The sequence below is a fragment of the Mytilus edulis genome, chromosome 5 (assembly GCF_963676685.1).
Source record: "Mytilus edulis chromosome 5, xbMytEdul2.2, whole genome shotgun sequence".
Classification (NCBI taxonomy): Eukaryota; Metazoa; Mollusca; class Bivalvia; order Mytilida; family Mytilidae; genus Mytilus; species Mytilus edulis.
The window spans coordinates 1,976,838-1,994,223 of record NC_092348.1 but is presented as its reverse complement, the minus strand read 5'-3'; the positions used below and the strand labels follow the sequence as shown (position 1 = coordinate 1,994,223).

Below are 17,386 nucleotides of genomic sequence, written 5' to 3'. Positions count from 1 at the left end.
ACTCTAGAATTCATATTACATCGTAGTTTGTGTATGCGACTGTGAATGCATGATCTAATAGATTGATCCATTCAGACAAAGTGTCCAGTTCTGGTTCGTCTGGTTCGCGCTTTACCCATTTTCTTGCATAGTCCTCAACTGCATCCATTAGTAACTTGAAATTCTTTTTCCAGTTGATGGGCTGGGGAATTCTATATTTTGGTCCCTTGGCTAACAACTCTCTTAGTTGTTCATTGGTAACAAAGCCAAGGTCACCAGTAATAATATGACCAGCTGGACTGTAATTGTATTGTGACGATGCACATGAGCAATCCGGAGGCTTGGATTTTGTATCTTTGAGGTTAAAAGCCTCTAAAACTCTCTTGTGGTTGAAAACCTTGGATGCAATAGATTTGATGTAAGTATAAGAAATAACAGGTGTAGCTTTATTTTTGAAGTAATCAGGTATAGTTTTTTGTACAGATTTTTGAAGGAAAATATTGCTTATATTTACAGCATCTAAACCTTTATTGGCGAATTCTACCTTAAAAAAATAACGTTTTTCCTCACTATTGGATGTAGTCGATACGGGTATGTATGTATTTTATCTATAAACAACTTTCGAGTTCGATGCATTTCCGTCAAAAACTCTGGTTTCAGTGAACGTCATTTGTACGTTTAGGGGCGTCGTCACTTTCATTCCAAGGTTGAGAGAGAGGTTTGAAAACTATAATTCTATATTGTACGAATTAGTCGGCAAATTGAATTCTAAAAATTGACAATCAGCATTGCTGTCATTAGGGAATTGTCATTAAGTACCTACAGAACAACCATTACTTCTAGTATATCCTGCACAATGACGATCACTAAGACGCTTGATGAACGTAAACAGTGCAGGGATACGGATACAGGCGACCCCCTCTATATGGTAAATGACGTCATAAAGGCGCGCATACTTGACGAGTTTTTTTCTGGTGACGGATGAACTCGAAAGTGGTCTATTAGTAAAATATTGCTAATATTTAGACATTATATACATTGTTTTTACTAAAAATTATTTTCAATATTGTGACAAGCACACTTTTAATATTTTTAAAGTAACAAAAAATATTTTTAATTCATTTAAATGTATAATTTCTTTATTTTTATTATGTATACTTTAATTTAAATCAAGTTAATAGGAACACATTTCTTCTTCTATCAATATGATTATCTTCTAATCATGGGACGTCCATGTTCTGATCAAGCAATATCTGCCACATTAGCTGCTGCCGAAAGATCATTTACAATTGCTGTCAAAGTGTTCAGACCAGAGAGATTCAGACTAAATGACAAAACATTATTTTAGAATAGCTTATGATTATCAAATGCAACGCTTAAACTATGCTTACATGAATATTTAACAGATGCATTTAATAGATATACTTGTATAATATTGTTAAAAAATATCATGATGAAATGTAATGTGTAATTTAATTAATTACTTTAGAAAAGTAATTGTAATTTAATTAATTACATTTCAAAAACTGTGTAATCTGTAAATAGTGTAATTGATAATTTTTTAAATGTAATGTGTAATTTAATTAATTACATTCAAATGTAGTTGACCCCAAATCTGATCTCAGGTGCTTAGGAAGGGTAAGCGGATCCTGCTCCACATGTGGCCCCGAAATGACAATGTTAAACAATTCAAACGAGAAAACTAACGGCCTTGTTTATGCCAAAAATGAACGAAAAACAAATATGTAATACATAAACAAAAAAACAACCACTGAATTACAGGCTCCTGACCTTGGACAGGCACATAAATCCATAATGTGGCGGGATAAACATGTAAGCGGGATCCCAATCCCCCCTAACCTGGGACAGTGGTATAACAGTACCCCTATTGATGACATTTTTACCCATTATGTCTGTTTGTTTTCCATTTAACGCAATTTTAGGCGACTGCAGAGTCAGAGGTATAGCTTAATAAAGAAACATGTTCAATCCGCGATTTTTTACACAGGAAAATGCCTCTAGCAAGTTAGGAATATGACTGATGTTTTTCTTTCGCTTAATGTGTTGGAGCTTTTGATATTGCAATATGATTAGGGAATTTCCGTTTTGAATTTTCGTCGGAGTTCAGCACTTTTTGTGATTTGACTTTTTTATCAAACGGGGAGCATTTGATTAAAAAGTTGTTGTTGGTTTATATAAAAAAAAAGCTGTGTTATAGTAATGTTTGTCATATTTGTGTTCGTAAATAATTTTGATATAAATTAGACCGTTAGTTTTTTTCAATTCTATTCATTTATTTTTTCTTCTTGTCGGGGCCTTTTGTAACCGACTATACGGCTAAGTTTCTTTACACAGTTGAAAGCCGTATGGTTGTCTATACAGGCTTTATATCAATCAATAATTGTCACATTTGCAATCATACTACAGTTAGTATTTTGTTCGTCATAAATGCAGACTCTTAGTTTTACTCCATATCAAATGTACATACGTAAATTGATTGTGAGAAAAGTTCAATATTAATGAATAAGTCATTGATATAAAGTTTTAAATTTGTTTTTGCATATTTTACTGAATAAAAAACCTTACACAAGCATTATATCACAATTGGATGAAAAGTCCCACGCCACAAGAAATTACGTTGAATTATCTCATAGTCAAATCAAAACTTTCAAAAATTCGGGGTTTGTAACATAAAGGTCATATACAAGTATTTATGAATAGTTAATCAGGTGTACACCAAACGGAACTATACCACACGAAATCTAACATTAAATATAAACAAATATAAACAAAAATTGGGGTAATGTAGAGGTTTATTTGTTTAAATTATTATTCATTTCAATCAGACATTTAATATTCGTAACCCATTGTCTGTCAGAAGAATTAAAAGTTTGTAGTGAAAGGGGAATGATTGAATTAAATGAAAAAAACGAACAATGTTTTATGACGTTAATTGATTTTGTTAAACAATTTTTCACGAGTTAGACCTAGGATATGGGAGACAACTCTTACACATTGAATATTAAAAGCCATGTGGGTGCTTTAACATATATGAAATAGTAACAGTGATCACGCATTTATGTTGTTTACATTTAGATGTAAGAATAAAGCAGGCAGGTACAGCAAAATTGGGCATGTTCAAAACTAACCAACATTACATTAAGGAACCATATTCTAAGCTTCAATAGACAAGTGCTAAAAAGGTAGACAATACCATACATACATGACAGTGGATGATCTTATACTTATAGTGAAATGTTTTAACATTTTTCATGATAAGTTCTTATACAGGTTCTTCATTTTATATGTTTCTTATTTTTGATCTCATCATATTGATGACAAGGTACAAGGTTCACATTAGGCAAAATGGGTCCTCGCTAGATATTAGAAATTATAAATTGTTTCCTAAATGGATCTATTCTGTAGCTAAGATTTTTACTTCTTTGTTAAAATAAATCTCTTCATTAAAGTACATTATTGGCTTCAAACAAGCACAATTTTGGATGTAATTGTCCAAATATAATGCATATCTAAGGATTTAATATTGTGTCATTTTGATTAAATGAAGTTATTTTGTATAAAATAATAGAAATGCTATTTAAATGTTAAATTTGTACTATGTTGGCCTGATTAAATGAATATCAAACTATCAGGGCCAATTTGTGAACCTAATTCTTTAAAATGGTTAAAATCTAACCAAAAACAATGACAGAAATCTGCCATCCAAATTTAAATAAGATACAGCAAAAACTATGATGACACTCTTCTTGCTACAACAAAGCGACGACAGATTAGTCGAGGTATAATACACATAATTCCTCACTGACAATTAGCTAGGAACAGAAACATACACATTCTTTTGAAATGATGCATTTTCTGTAGGTATATATGAGCTTTATCTCTACGTCACAAACATTCATCACATTCAAATAATGTTAAAAAAGGCTATAGACATGCAAGTGTCAGTCTTCCCTGATGAAGACCAATTTTCTATTAATTGTACCCTTATAAAATATATTCTTAATTATTACGTTGATTGCCATGAAATACTGTAATTTTTCAGTGGAACAAAAACCAATACTTTCAGTTATTTCACTCCTTTTGCTTTAATGAACAGGCATCAACACGCATGTGAATGCGTAGAAAAAGTTATAGTTCCTTACATTTTCTTTTTAAAGTCCAATACAAATTCCATTAGAATATAAACAAAAGAATAACGAATCAAATAATTCAAGTGTATTCAACTCGTGAACGAAAATCTTTGATAATTAACAAATGCGCTACGCGCATTCGTGAATTAAGTGTTTTTCGGTCACTCGTTGAATCTTTTTCTTTATTTGAATTCTTCGATTATTTATTCTATAACTCTTAACAAGTATTGTAACAGGGATGAAGAACACATCATTTCTCTAATTCAAGTCTATATCCGGTATTGTACTGTAAAACAGGTTGATATGACTCTCTCCAGTTACACTCTCCAATCACATTAAAACATCTGAGTATAATATATATTATATGACTTACAATTCTTTACATCTATAGAATCCTAGATTTGCTTGAAGACATTCACATTTGTATTTACAATCATCAATCCATATGTCATCCTGTCTATAATATTGTCCCTTGTAAGAACAGGTATTACCAGCTAAACAGAAGGAAAAAAAACATGTTTATAATGTTATAAACCTGAAGCAGTAGCAATATAACCTTTTCCATTTCATGACAGAACATAACCACATCAAGGTTGTGAAGTTGGTTTCTTATTTGTTTTTCTTTATATCATATTCAAACATCTGAGTATAATATATACTATGACTTACAATTCTTTACATCTATAGAATCCTAGATTTGCTTGAAGACATTCACATTTGTATTTACAATCATAAATCCATGTGTCATCCTGTCCATAATATTGTCCTTTGTAATTATAGGTATATAAACAGAAGGACAGACCATGTTTATACTGGTATATACCTGAAACAGTAGTAAATAACCTTTCTTCATTCACGACGTAACTACATCAGGATGGCCAAGTTGGTTTCTTATTTCTTTTCTTTATGTCGTATTCGTTACCTTTTCATTATCTATTCCTTATTCGTTACTCATTCGTTATTTATTTCTTATTCGTTCCTTATTCGCTTTTTATTATGCTTATCCTTTATATACAGGTTTTAAGCAAATTTATTGATATTTTATCGTGTGTTTTTCTATGTTGTGATGTTATGCTATTGTTTCAGAAAAAGGGAGAAGGATTGGATCCGTTTAAATGTTTAATCCCGCTGCAAATGTTTGCTCCTGTCCTAAGTCAGGAATCTGATGTACAGTAGTTGTCGTTTGTATATGTAATTTATAGTACATGTTTCTCGTTACTCGTTTTTTTTACAGATTAGACCGTTGGTTTTCCCGTTTGAATGGTTTTACATTAGTAATTTTGGGGCCCTTTATAGCTTGTTGTTCGGTGTGAGCCAAGGCTCCTTGTTGAAGGCCGTACATTGACCTATAATGATTTTTTTTTTAAATTGTTATTTGGATGGAGAGTTGTCTCATTGGCACTCACACCACATCTTCCTATATCTATTTAAGACCTGTTTTATTCTGAGGTACGATATTGTTTAATTTTTATTTTCTGGTGTTAATTATTGGTTCGTCATGGTGACATTACCCTGTAATCGATTATGTACCCATTATAGCGATCGACTGATTCCCTGTTACTTATTTGCTACTTCTTCGTTCTTTATTCGCTTTTTATACGTTGCTTCTTTTAAATATTTTATAATTATCTTATTTTCATGCCTCCGGTGTAAGATATGGGTTCGTAGATGGAAATAAACAATAAGTGCGTATGTACCCGTTTCTGCGCTCGATTGATACCTGTTACTCGTTCGTTCATTTTTCACTTTTAATACGTTTCATCTCTTTAATACTTTCTTTTCTTTTATTTCCTTGTCTCTGGTATTCGCTGTTTGATTGTAGAACGAATATAACCATATGAACGCGTATGCACCCATTTCAGCCCTCGACTAATACTTTATTGCCTATTCGTTCCTCATTCGTTTGTTGACGTTTGTTATGCGTTGCAACATTTTTTTCTTGTCTTTGGCGTTAACTAACGGTTCTTAATGATGGAATAACCTGAATTACAATTATGTATCCATTTCAGGAACGACTGATACCCCTTTTTTATTCGTTCCTTATTTGTTTGTTATACGTTTGTTGTAAATTGCAACTTTCTTTCATTTTCATGTCTCTGGTTGTTGTTGTTACCTCTCTGTGTGTGTGTGTGTAGACGTGAAATATTCCTATTAGCACACATGTACCCGTATCCGCGATCGACTGATACGCTGTTACTTTTTCGCTTCTTGTTCGTTCCGTATTCACTTTTTAAACGTTGCACCTTTTAAATTTGTTTTTTTAATTTCTTTTCTTTGTCGTTGTTGTTATTATATGGGTGTGTAGACAGGATATAGGCATATTAGCGCACATATAACCGTATACGAAATCAACTGATACCCTGGTACTTATTCGCTACTTGATGATGATGGAAGTGTTTAGCGACCTTAACTCGCTTTACAGCCCTCGCACGGTCGGCTCGGTGCTCGGAGGAGTTTGGTGAGCATTTAAATAATGTGTGCAGCCGGTCAGGCACAGGTGAAAGACGTCATTTTGGTAGGCCGCCGTCTTGGTTTTGTGAATTGTTTTCATTTGGTTTGTTGACTATTTAGATGTTTTATCTTCACAACGGCTGCTTTCATGGCCAATTTGGTCAGCTTGGTAGCCCGCTAACCACAATGATGGAGTACTAGTCGATGAATCTCGGACGTAGTAGTAACGATGACAGAAAGCGTCATTAGGACCAAAGTAGTGAGACAGTGAAATGAAGGTCCATTATCCAATACCTAGCTATAGGATACAGCCCTCGGACGTCAGTCGGCATAACACGCCCCCAACCATAAGGGGTTTTGGAGTGTATGCTGGCGCGGGTATTTACGCGGTTTGACTTCTGTACAGCGTGGAATTGGTTTATGTCACCAAAAATAGTATGTCGTTGATCCAGCTATAGTAAATCCTCATCGTAGATAGCGGACAAAGAAGAGCCGACCCAGTACGTCCGTTCAGCTGTAAGCACAAATACGTGACTGGATTGGTCGCTACTTGTTCGTCCTTTATTCGCTTTTTTAGGTGGTATGGGTGTCTTTCACCATCTTGGATTGTAAAAAAACAGAGAACCTTGGGTCCAGATTTTCTATCAAGTTTGACGCAAGAATAAAGAAATTTAACATGTTTAATGTGAATTTTTATTTTAAAGAACCAACTTATAGGAATATAACTTATAAATATTAATATAGTGTAGATTTTTTTTGGTTGTTTTTAAATTGGCATTTAAAGAGGAGGTAACTCTAAAACATTGCATTTTCTGAAGAAATCTACATGGAATTTTTATGTATTTTTTGTATTTTAGCCGAATTAAACGTACGGTGACCTTATCTTTTCTTTTGATATTTTCAAAGAATTGTCTGAAGACTGTCTTTTTGGTAATTTATTTTACAATTCTATCATTTACTTTAGTTTTAAATCACAAAATGGTGTTTTTTACTGTATAATCTATACAAAATGTGTCATTTTGTCACAGCCTGTAGCTTGAGAAAATGCGCGTTGATCTATCATTTTTATTATATTTTTGAACATATATCGATAGATAATACGTTTGGCAAAGTATGAACAAATTCTATCATTCTTAGTTTAGACTCCCATACCACTTTAGATGTTGCACCTTGTAAAGACTTTTGTTAAATTTCCTTTCTTGTCATTGTTGTTGATTTTACAATGTAGCTATGGGTATGTAGACGTAAAATAGGTCTTTTAGTCTATTCGCGGACATGTACTCGTTTCCATGATCCACTGATAACCTGTGACAGATTCGCTTCTTGTTCGTTCCTTATTCGCTTTTTTTAGAAACTCTGTTCTCTTTTGTTGTTGTTGTTGTTAACTATGGATTTGAAGACGTGAAATTGACCTATAAGCGCGTACGTACATGTTGTTGTGCTAGACTGAAACACTGATACATATTCGGTCCTTTAATACAACTTTTCTATTATTTCTTTTCATTATTTTTTTTCTTTGGTGTAGTCTTTGGACCGTAAAAGATTAACTTACCATTTTTGCGCATAGGTACACGTTAATGTAATTGACTGATACCCTGTTACTTATTCGCTGCCTATTATTTCCGTATTCACTTTTTCAACGTTGCAACTCTTAATACCTGTATTTGTATTTCTTTTTTTCTTTTTTTGTTGTTAGAAATGGGTTTATAGAAGTGTATAAAACCCATTTAGTGCGTATGTTCCCGTTTCATCGCTAGAATGACACCCTGATTCTTATTTGTTCGTTATTTGTTCCTTATTCATATTTACATTTTGTATTTTTATTTTTTATTATATTTTCTTGTTTTTCATTTTTCTGTCTGTTATGAACTATGGTCTACTCGCTAATTATTCGTTCCTTATTTGCTTTATATACTTTTTTAATGTTTTTATTGTCTTTTTCATATATTATCTCTGGTGTTAGCTCAGGGTTTGTCGATGTGACACAGGCTAATTAGTGCTTACATATTCGTTACAGAGCTCGACTGATACACCTGTTCTTTATCGCTACTTATTTGTTCCTGATTTGTATTTCATACGTTGCTCCTTTTTAATTGTTACGTCTTTTTACGTTATAAGTGTGTGATGGTAGTCTTAGGTAATTCGAGTTGAAAAAAAACCCTTGTTAGAGCGTATAAAACAGTTATAGCACTCGACAGAAGTTCTGTTACTTTTTCATTCTTTATAGTTTTTTTTAAACTTTGTCCTTTTTTGAAATTGTCTGTATTTGTTTTTTTCTCTGGTGTAAGATTTTGGTTCTTGTAGATGAAAATATTCAGTTAGATTGTATCTATTCGTTTTACGCGCTCGACTGATTTCGTATTCCCTTTTTATAAATTGTTTTTTTGATTATCATGTTTCATGTGTTGGATCTTAGTTTGTTATTCTTATTCGTTCCTTATTCATTTCATACACATTACCGGTTTTCTTTTAATTTTTGTTTTGGCATTTCATGTTTCTAATGTTAGTCCCGTATTCGTGTTATTGAAATAACCTAGTCAGGGCATATTTACTAGGAGCAGTTTTTACGCTCCAGATTTACTCTGTTGTTGATTTGCATTTGATACGTTGCCTCTTTTAAATGATTTTCGTTTCTTAGTTTTCTTGTTTCTGGTGTTCGTTGTTGATTCGTTGGGGTATAATAAACCTGGTGGTACATATTTCCATGTCTTCTCGCTTGACCATACTCTGCTACTTATTTGTTACCTTTTTGTTCTTTATTTGCTCTTCACAAGGTGACTTTTTTAAAAGTATATGATATGACATGCCAAAAATAATCTTAAATGAATTTAGACGACCTGCTTTTGTACAAATAACTTACATTGCTATGAAGTAAATGTTCAAGACCACACCAGAGTGATTTAGACTATGAACCTTGATTGTTCAAGCTATGGAAGATAAATGCAGCCCGCGGTACTAAGTTAATTGTTTGGTGGTGCTTATAAATATGCTTCTTGATAGGCACCATTATAGGACTGAATATTTTAGCATTGTTGACCGAACCACTTTGTATAATGGACAGATGGACCATAGACACCAGTTGACCACACCAGAGTAATTAAGACAATGAACATTGCTTGTTGGGCGTATTGGAAGATAGTTACATCCAGTGTTATTTATTGTGTTTTCGCTGTTGTGCTTATAAAGATATATATGAGGTAGATGGTCATCTCCAACTTGCAGACCTGACAACCAAGTCTGGTGTACCATTGGATTGTGTTTATCAGATAAGATTCCAACCAATCGGTTAAGACCTATATTTTGTTTGAATTTTCATGAATGATTAAGAAAAAAAGAAGATTTAAAAGAAAAGTGTAATGTGTTAACTGTACTTACGTATACCATGTATAGGGTATTCGCATACCGGTGGTTGAACACATTCAACATGACCACAACATTGACCGTTTGGTATAACAACTCTACATATCTTAGGCAGATGGTCATACACAGGACAACTAAAAATATAAGTAATGATGTTTACTTTTCTGGAAATATGTGCAAAAAATATCAATATTATTGAGATTATATAGAAGGAAATAAGTTTTTGGCCAAAAGGAAAACACCCCAAAGGTTTGCCTTTGGAATTTATAGATTACATGTTACTAAAATTTAGTAACTGATTTAGCCTATTTCTCAAATCCGATGACGACCCTATGAATGTTCAACTGAATCATGTCTTTTTTTAATTGTATACTCGAAGCCAAATTGAAAGCCGGTTGGTTTCAATGCTTCATGGCGACACTGTAACAGTATCTTAGTATGTACTTAACGTTGCACTATTCTGTCTTTGTAAGTTTCACTATAAAGGTAGCTATACATAGAATCAAAGTTAAACAAACAGTTCAATGTGAACTATTCTGCTTTTGTAAGTTTTACTCTAAAGGTAAGCTATACATAGAATCAAAGTTAAACAAACAGTTTAATGTGATCTATACTGTCTTTGTAAGTTTCACTATATACAAATGATATAGGTATGCTATACATAGAACTAAAGTGAAACAGAAAGTTCCATTGCTGGTTGTCGATCTCTATTGTCATATGTATTAATACAATTAAGGTGAAACTCATGAAAGGAGATCTTTAAGATATACTTAGTTTTTTGTATAAGAAACTTTTAAGAAGTGGATAATTCGATACCTTTCAAAATAACTTCAAAGAGTTTTCTAAATAGCTTCCTTAGTACATAATACTTGTCACGTGACTTTCTCTCCATGTTTTGTTAAGGTCATCTAAAGCTCGGGATTTTATAATCTGATCCTTTGTGTTCGTATTAAAGTTCCATGAATTTTGAAGTCAAAATAGCAGAATTTCGTTCTTGAATGCTACAAATGTTTAGTTCTTTATATTATAAGTTTATTTCGAATCAAAATAAATGATGAAAACTGTTTAACAACTCTTTAAAAAATAGAGTGTCACTCTATTGATAGAGAGGTAACAACTCACTAATTATCTCGAAAATTGTATTATAGAGAGGTGTAAGACAAAATGCAAAAGATGAAAGTTTAAAATTGGCGTAGGCAATCCACCAATGATGCTTTCACATGATTTGCATTCTTTCTCAACAACTTTAAACTCAAAATATCAAAGTGTTGAATGTCTCTGGATTCCTCTCATAATCCATGTGACAAACATAACAAGAAGTACAAAAAGGCATTTTTCGTTCTTCTGTATATCGCCTCTGGTAAGGAAACACCCGGACTGAGTAATCAGAAGTTAGAATATATCTTCCAGAAATAGAATTACACTTTTTTCATCCTCTCAAATTTATATGAATTAAAACTGTTATTAATCACTAACACAACTAATTGGTTATATGTCTATAACTTGTAAAAAAGTAGGGTCACAACTCTTCCTATTATAATCCTACTTAAAATCCAGCCCTGTTCAGAGCTCAACGTTTTTTTTTTTTTAATTATGACCTGATAATATTTGTACTTAGTTTAGTTTCGATTGCCTCAATGGTTCCATTAACATTTTGTCCTTGGAATTGAATGTGAATGCCATACATGCGAGGGGTCTCTATAGGTATACGAACAGGTTTAATCCACCATTTTCTACATAATGAAAGACCTGTACCATGTCAGGAATGTGATAGTTGTTTCCATTGATTTGATATGTTTGTGTATTTGATTTTGCAATTTTATGAAGCACTTTTTATGACTTACATCTTGCATTTAGGGATTTTTGTTCTTTTACTGTTTGAACTCAACCTTCAGTCTACAAATTTCTTTTGCAAGTTAACTTTGTGCTGAATATCTTTCAACTTACAGAGCATTACATGAATAATGTCCACTTTGTTCATCATCACAGGTACAGTTGTAGTCACAACCATCTTCCCAGTTGTCTCCTTGGTGATAACGTGAACCTTTATACCAACATCCAGGACCTAACAAATAAGATGATATAATCAGATGTGTCTTTGGTATCCCCTCCTAGATGTCTCGAATTAAATTATGTTATACGAATCTTCATGGTGATATACAACCTTTCGTATACATATAGGGCGATTAAAAGTTATAACATTCAGCCGACATATATCATGTATATGCTTCCTGGACTGCATATTATCGGATGGTTAACGTCATATACAAAATCTTTTTTTGCAAAAAAAATGTAAATGAGGCAGTAGACTAGAAACCATTATCTAATATCAATCCAATTCATGAAGTGCGAAAAACATCAGTTTTTCTGAGAACAATAATGTCTATTTTCTGTCACAACCACATTTACCTTTTACCTATTGACCGCTTGCACATTTCATGGCGTAGCATTTGAAAATCCATAAAATAAATCAACTGCAAAATGTGTGCAGTATAAGAGTTGTTTTATAGCTAATATAAAAGATAAAATCACAAAAATACTTAACACCAAGGAAAATGCAAGACTGAAATTCCCTATTCAAATGTCAAAATCAACAGCTCAAACACATCAAAAGAATGGATAACATCTGTAATACTACTGACTTGATACAGGCATTTTCTTATGCATACAATTGTGGATTAAACCTGGTTTTATAGCTAGCTAAACCTCTCACTTGTATGACAGTCGTTTACGATTCCATTATATTTACATCAATGTGTGAACAAAACATACATAGAAGGTACAAATTGTAAAAAAAACATTACGTGGTACAGCAGTCAATATGAAAAGTAAAATCATAAAAATTTTGTGTTATAATCTTACTCTCTATAATAACTAACAAACAAAGAAGCACTAAAATGCATATAGTCAAAGTACAGTAGCAAATATGAAGTCAAGGATACAAACCATTCACCATCGCACAATAACATAAGGACGGGATGTCTGATTTCTGATCCATATTATATGTAACCAAAGCAAAAATGAAAGACAAGATATAATAATTGTACCCTAGAACAATAATACAATGATAGGATGTATAAGTTCAAAGCCACGTTATATGTTACTAAAAAACATAAAAAGACATATAAACCAAGCACATTAAGCAAAGATGAAAGACAAGAATACAGAAATTGTACCTTAGAACAATAACACGATGAGATATAGAAAGGATGTATATGTACAGAGCCACGTCAAATTTATATCACTAATCAGTAAAAGTAATATTCATAAAGAAAAATAAACAACGTCAATACCTAGAATCTAAACTTCAAGACAATCGTGTATTGTTTGTGACGTTGATACAGAAAATTTAGCATCAAGATCGTGTTACCTTCCGATGAACTAGAAAAAAAAAGAAAACAACAATTCCTTGATACACCCCTTGTGCATCAACTTTCTGCTCAGACGCTGGTGACGTTTTAAAAAATCTGATTGGGAGCAAGCTCTTGTATTCCAACATAAGTTTGGAAATGCGTATCCCAAATGCAGGTGATATATTGCTATCAAGGAAAGGGACATTGATAATTTGTCTGGTTTTTCATAGATTAGTATACTGACGTGATTGTATATGTCACATTCGAGGTATAAGGCCGTGTTCACACCAAACTCCATGTACAGTAAACTTGTTTACAATTAGTTTAATGTACTGGACATTGGTTTCACATTAAATTTGTTCACATCTATACACCTTGTTTAATTACCTGTACATAAGATTTGTTCACACTTGTAAACTTTATATCATTTAAATGTTCATTACGGAGAACCGAATGCAAAGTTTTCGGACAACTTTTCTAGCAGTGGTAATATTCCCAACCCCAATTGGATACAAAAAAATTCTGGTCCTACTGATGAAAAAAAAATATTCTGAATCTAGAGTCTCCCCATACATTATAGTATTAAATGTTGAAAAAAATTACCAGCATCGAAAAAAAAGGAAATTAAAGGTTTCCGTGAAAAAAATTCTGACTCAGATAAATAAACAAAATACCCCCCCCCCCCACCCCTTTTGAAGTTAAGTGGTTGCTTCTTTATGAAAGCCATATTGATGATTTGCAGTATTTTAAAGATACTAAAGATGTCTCGATTAAGCATTAGAAAACGTAGGCTGCAGCAGCGTGCTTACAGACGAAGAAGTAGAATTGATATATTAGAGATTATTTCTGTTTGTTTCAAATGGTATTTCTCCTCCAAGGAGTATTTGGCAAAGGGAGGGGGTAATGTTTTTTTTTATTTTTAAGTGTAATTTAACGGAACAGATATACTAGACAAACAAAACATTTACCTCGTTTAGGTAAAGACCAGTGGCAAATATGTCTGTGCAAGTAAAGTCGATTCGGAAAGACCTTAATTTGAAATTTTAAATGAATTATGTGTTCGGCAATGATGCTGCTTTGATTCTTGATAAGGGGTTAATAACGCTACGTTAAGTTGTTTTCTAAAAAAACAAATAAATATAAAATTACCAAGTTTAGACAAATATTTCTGTAAAGAACTTTATTAATAATTGTTATAAATATCAATGTTATTTAAAAATCGTTTCTTCCTTAAATATACACGGTGAAACTTATGTTTTAAATGCCTAGTTTTGTGAACACTTAATCTACACAAGGCCTACATCGTGTATCGACTGCATGTAGACAAAACATGATTTACACTACATGTAAACATTGAGTTTTATCAATGGGAACGTAATTTTGTTTAGTTTACGTGTGAGTTACACTTACACAGCACCGAGTTTAGGTCAATGTGAACACGGCCTTAGTCTAAAATGAGGCGGATATGAAAATGGAACTCAATCATTAAAGTTTGGGTTGTTAATGGAAAGAACATCATCAATATATCTCAATGTGACATTATGGGATCTGGGCTCTTTGATCTTTTTTTTTTTGACAATTGTCTGAATGAACTCCCATTCATATGAAAATAAGAAAAGTTCTGCAAGGAGAGTTGGACAGTGCGTTCCCATAGGAATGATGACAATTTTTTTTTAAATGTCTACCTCAAAATTTAACGTTGTCGATTCGAGACAGCAACATACTGATAACTAGTGTCTGTAAGGCATGATTGACCTTTTTATTTACTTTTAACAAAATATGCCGTATTATATATCCCAAGTAATACATTGATACCGTGGGCAACCATTTGAATGTTTAAAAGCATTGTGGCTTTTTTTTCTTAGGACGATTTTTCAATTTCAAATTGGAAATAGTGGTATACAGGGTTGAAAAATCAGAAGTTAAAATACATAGGATACTATTTCGCATAATCTTGATTTAAGAGGTTTTCCATAAAATGAAGTACACCAAAGATGTAAACTCAATGTAATTTAATTTTTACTAGAAAATGTGGAAGTTGTAATAGACAAATACACTATTTTGGAAGGCAAGAAATGGATGGAATTATATATATCCATGAAAGGATGTTATATTGGGAATGAATAAGTGAATAACGATATCAGGTTAGGTTATAGATAATGCATATTTTAAGTTTTTTTTGACGTATATAAACCCTTTAAAATTATTGTCCATACACAATCGAAATACTACTGTAACAGCATAATGAAAGAAACAAATGAATTGTTACCATCCGATAACGGTGTATGACAATTACAAGACACATTGTAAGTAATTTATTGTACCAACTTAGTTTATGAAAAAGAGAGGGGAATGTTTTTATTAGTTACGTGAATGTTATAAAATGGAATATAAACATATTTTTTTATAGAGTAAAAGGTATACATAAATTTAAACAGTTTAGAACTGACACGAAGACGAATATAATTACATGTAGGTTACAGTAGGATTTCCTATTCAGTGTGTATCGTCCTGAACATGCATGAAATATTTGCCACTGGACGTTAAGCAAGCAACCAACAATCAATCAACCTATTCAATGAGACTCAATTAGATTTTCAAAATCTTTCATGCTAATATGTTAAACCTGAATTTATTTAATGAAAGTCTACATTGAAATTCATCTCACATATATGATAATGTTTCTGTAATGTAGCGATAAGTTAAACAAAATTTCACGTTATAGTTGTTTCTTGGTAAAGACGACTTCTTTTACACCTATCATCGATTGAACTTTAAAACATTAATTCCTAAATCGGCAACAAAAAACTATCAGACGAATGTAATTTTAAAGTAAATTATAGATTTCATTTTTATCAAGGAAAATAATGACCTCAAACAGGTAATTATTTTATGCCTTGGATATGATTTTATGAAACATGGTATCGTCCGGGTTGATTCTGCAAATGAATGAAAATAACTCCATATAAGTATATAAATATCTAGAAACAAGTTATGCGAAATATCTACTACTATGTTATTATCTTAAAAGTTAATAAACTAAACATACAACTCACCATTGGATATGACTGTTGGAAGTGACACATTGTCTGGACCTAAAATAATAAACAAACATAAGAAATAATCTATAATACTAAAATTACGAGGTCCAATTTGTTAGCCGTCATCACGTAAAAACGACGAATCACAGAATTCAACTTTATATATAACTAATATAGTACAAAGGTGTAGATTAAAAATTACACCACTCCAGGCCCTTTTGTTTTCCATGTAATTAATATTGCCAATAATTAAGAGGTTCCGGGTCGAATCCGCTACCGATACCAATAGTATATTCACCTGTTACCTATTACCTTATCTGTACGTTCCGCATCTGACAGGCGCACCACCAAACGTTGTTTTCAGGATTAATATGCTATATACACGTGTCATAACCACAGGGTTGACACTACTAAATTGTCAAATTGTTACCTATTGTAGTATTTTAATTAGTAAGACTTTCTAAGATAACAATACGAATGCTAAAAATCTGGACTAAAAATAAGGCGTATAGGTACAGTTTTCAATTTGTTAGTGGGCATGACGTAAAACAGCGAAGCAAAGAATTCAACTGTATTTATAACTTATACAGGACAATGCTGTTGATTAAAAAATACTCCATTCCAGGACCTTTTGTTTTCCAAATAATTAATATTATTGTTTCAGTTCGACGGGTTCAAACAGAAAGACTTGAAAGCAGAGAAAAACTGTGTATCTTATAATCGGCATGACTTTATCAGATGACAATACTAATACTAAAATAAGGCTTGCGCATAGTTATATACTATAATTCAGTCACGTACCCGTGATATCACGGGTGTGTTCTAGTATATACTATTAGCCGCCCCGTGTATTTTTACTAACACTCTGTGCGTTCCTTAAAGACACTCGGTCCTTATTAGCATGTTCATGTGTAATATTTTGTTGCAATACTATAATTTAATCTTCATGTTTCTGAAAAGTTTATAACCTCTAGCTTATCAACATTTACAGCAGGCGTTATAAGTTGTGGTTAAAGTTAATCTGTTATATATATGTTCTCTTGGCTTTGCT

At 32.4% G+C, this 17,386-nt stretch overlaps 1 protein-coding gene across 1 annotated transcript in view; it reads right to left on the bottom strand.

Annotated features, from left to right (window-relative positions):
• The window catches only part of LOC139522746 (uncharacterized), a 56,728-nt gene that overhangs the window by 7,801 nt on the left and 31,541 nt on the right, over positions 1–17,386 (bottom strand). The window contains exons 16-19 of the mRNA XM_071316251.1: positions 16,351–16,389; positions 11,889–12,006; positions 9,957–10,075; positions 4,504–4,624 (exon numbers count right to left, since the gene is read on the bottom strand). Coding sequence (XP_071172352.1) covers positions 4,504–4,624; positions 9,957–10,075; positions 11,889–12,006; positions 16,351–16,389 — 397 coding nt within the window. The remainder of the gene's footprint in view (positions 1–4,503; positions 4,625–9,956; positions 10,076–11,888; positions 12,007–16,350; positions 16,390–17,386) is intronic.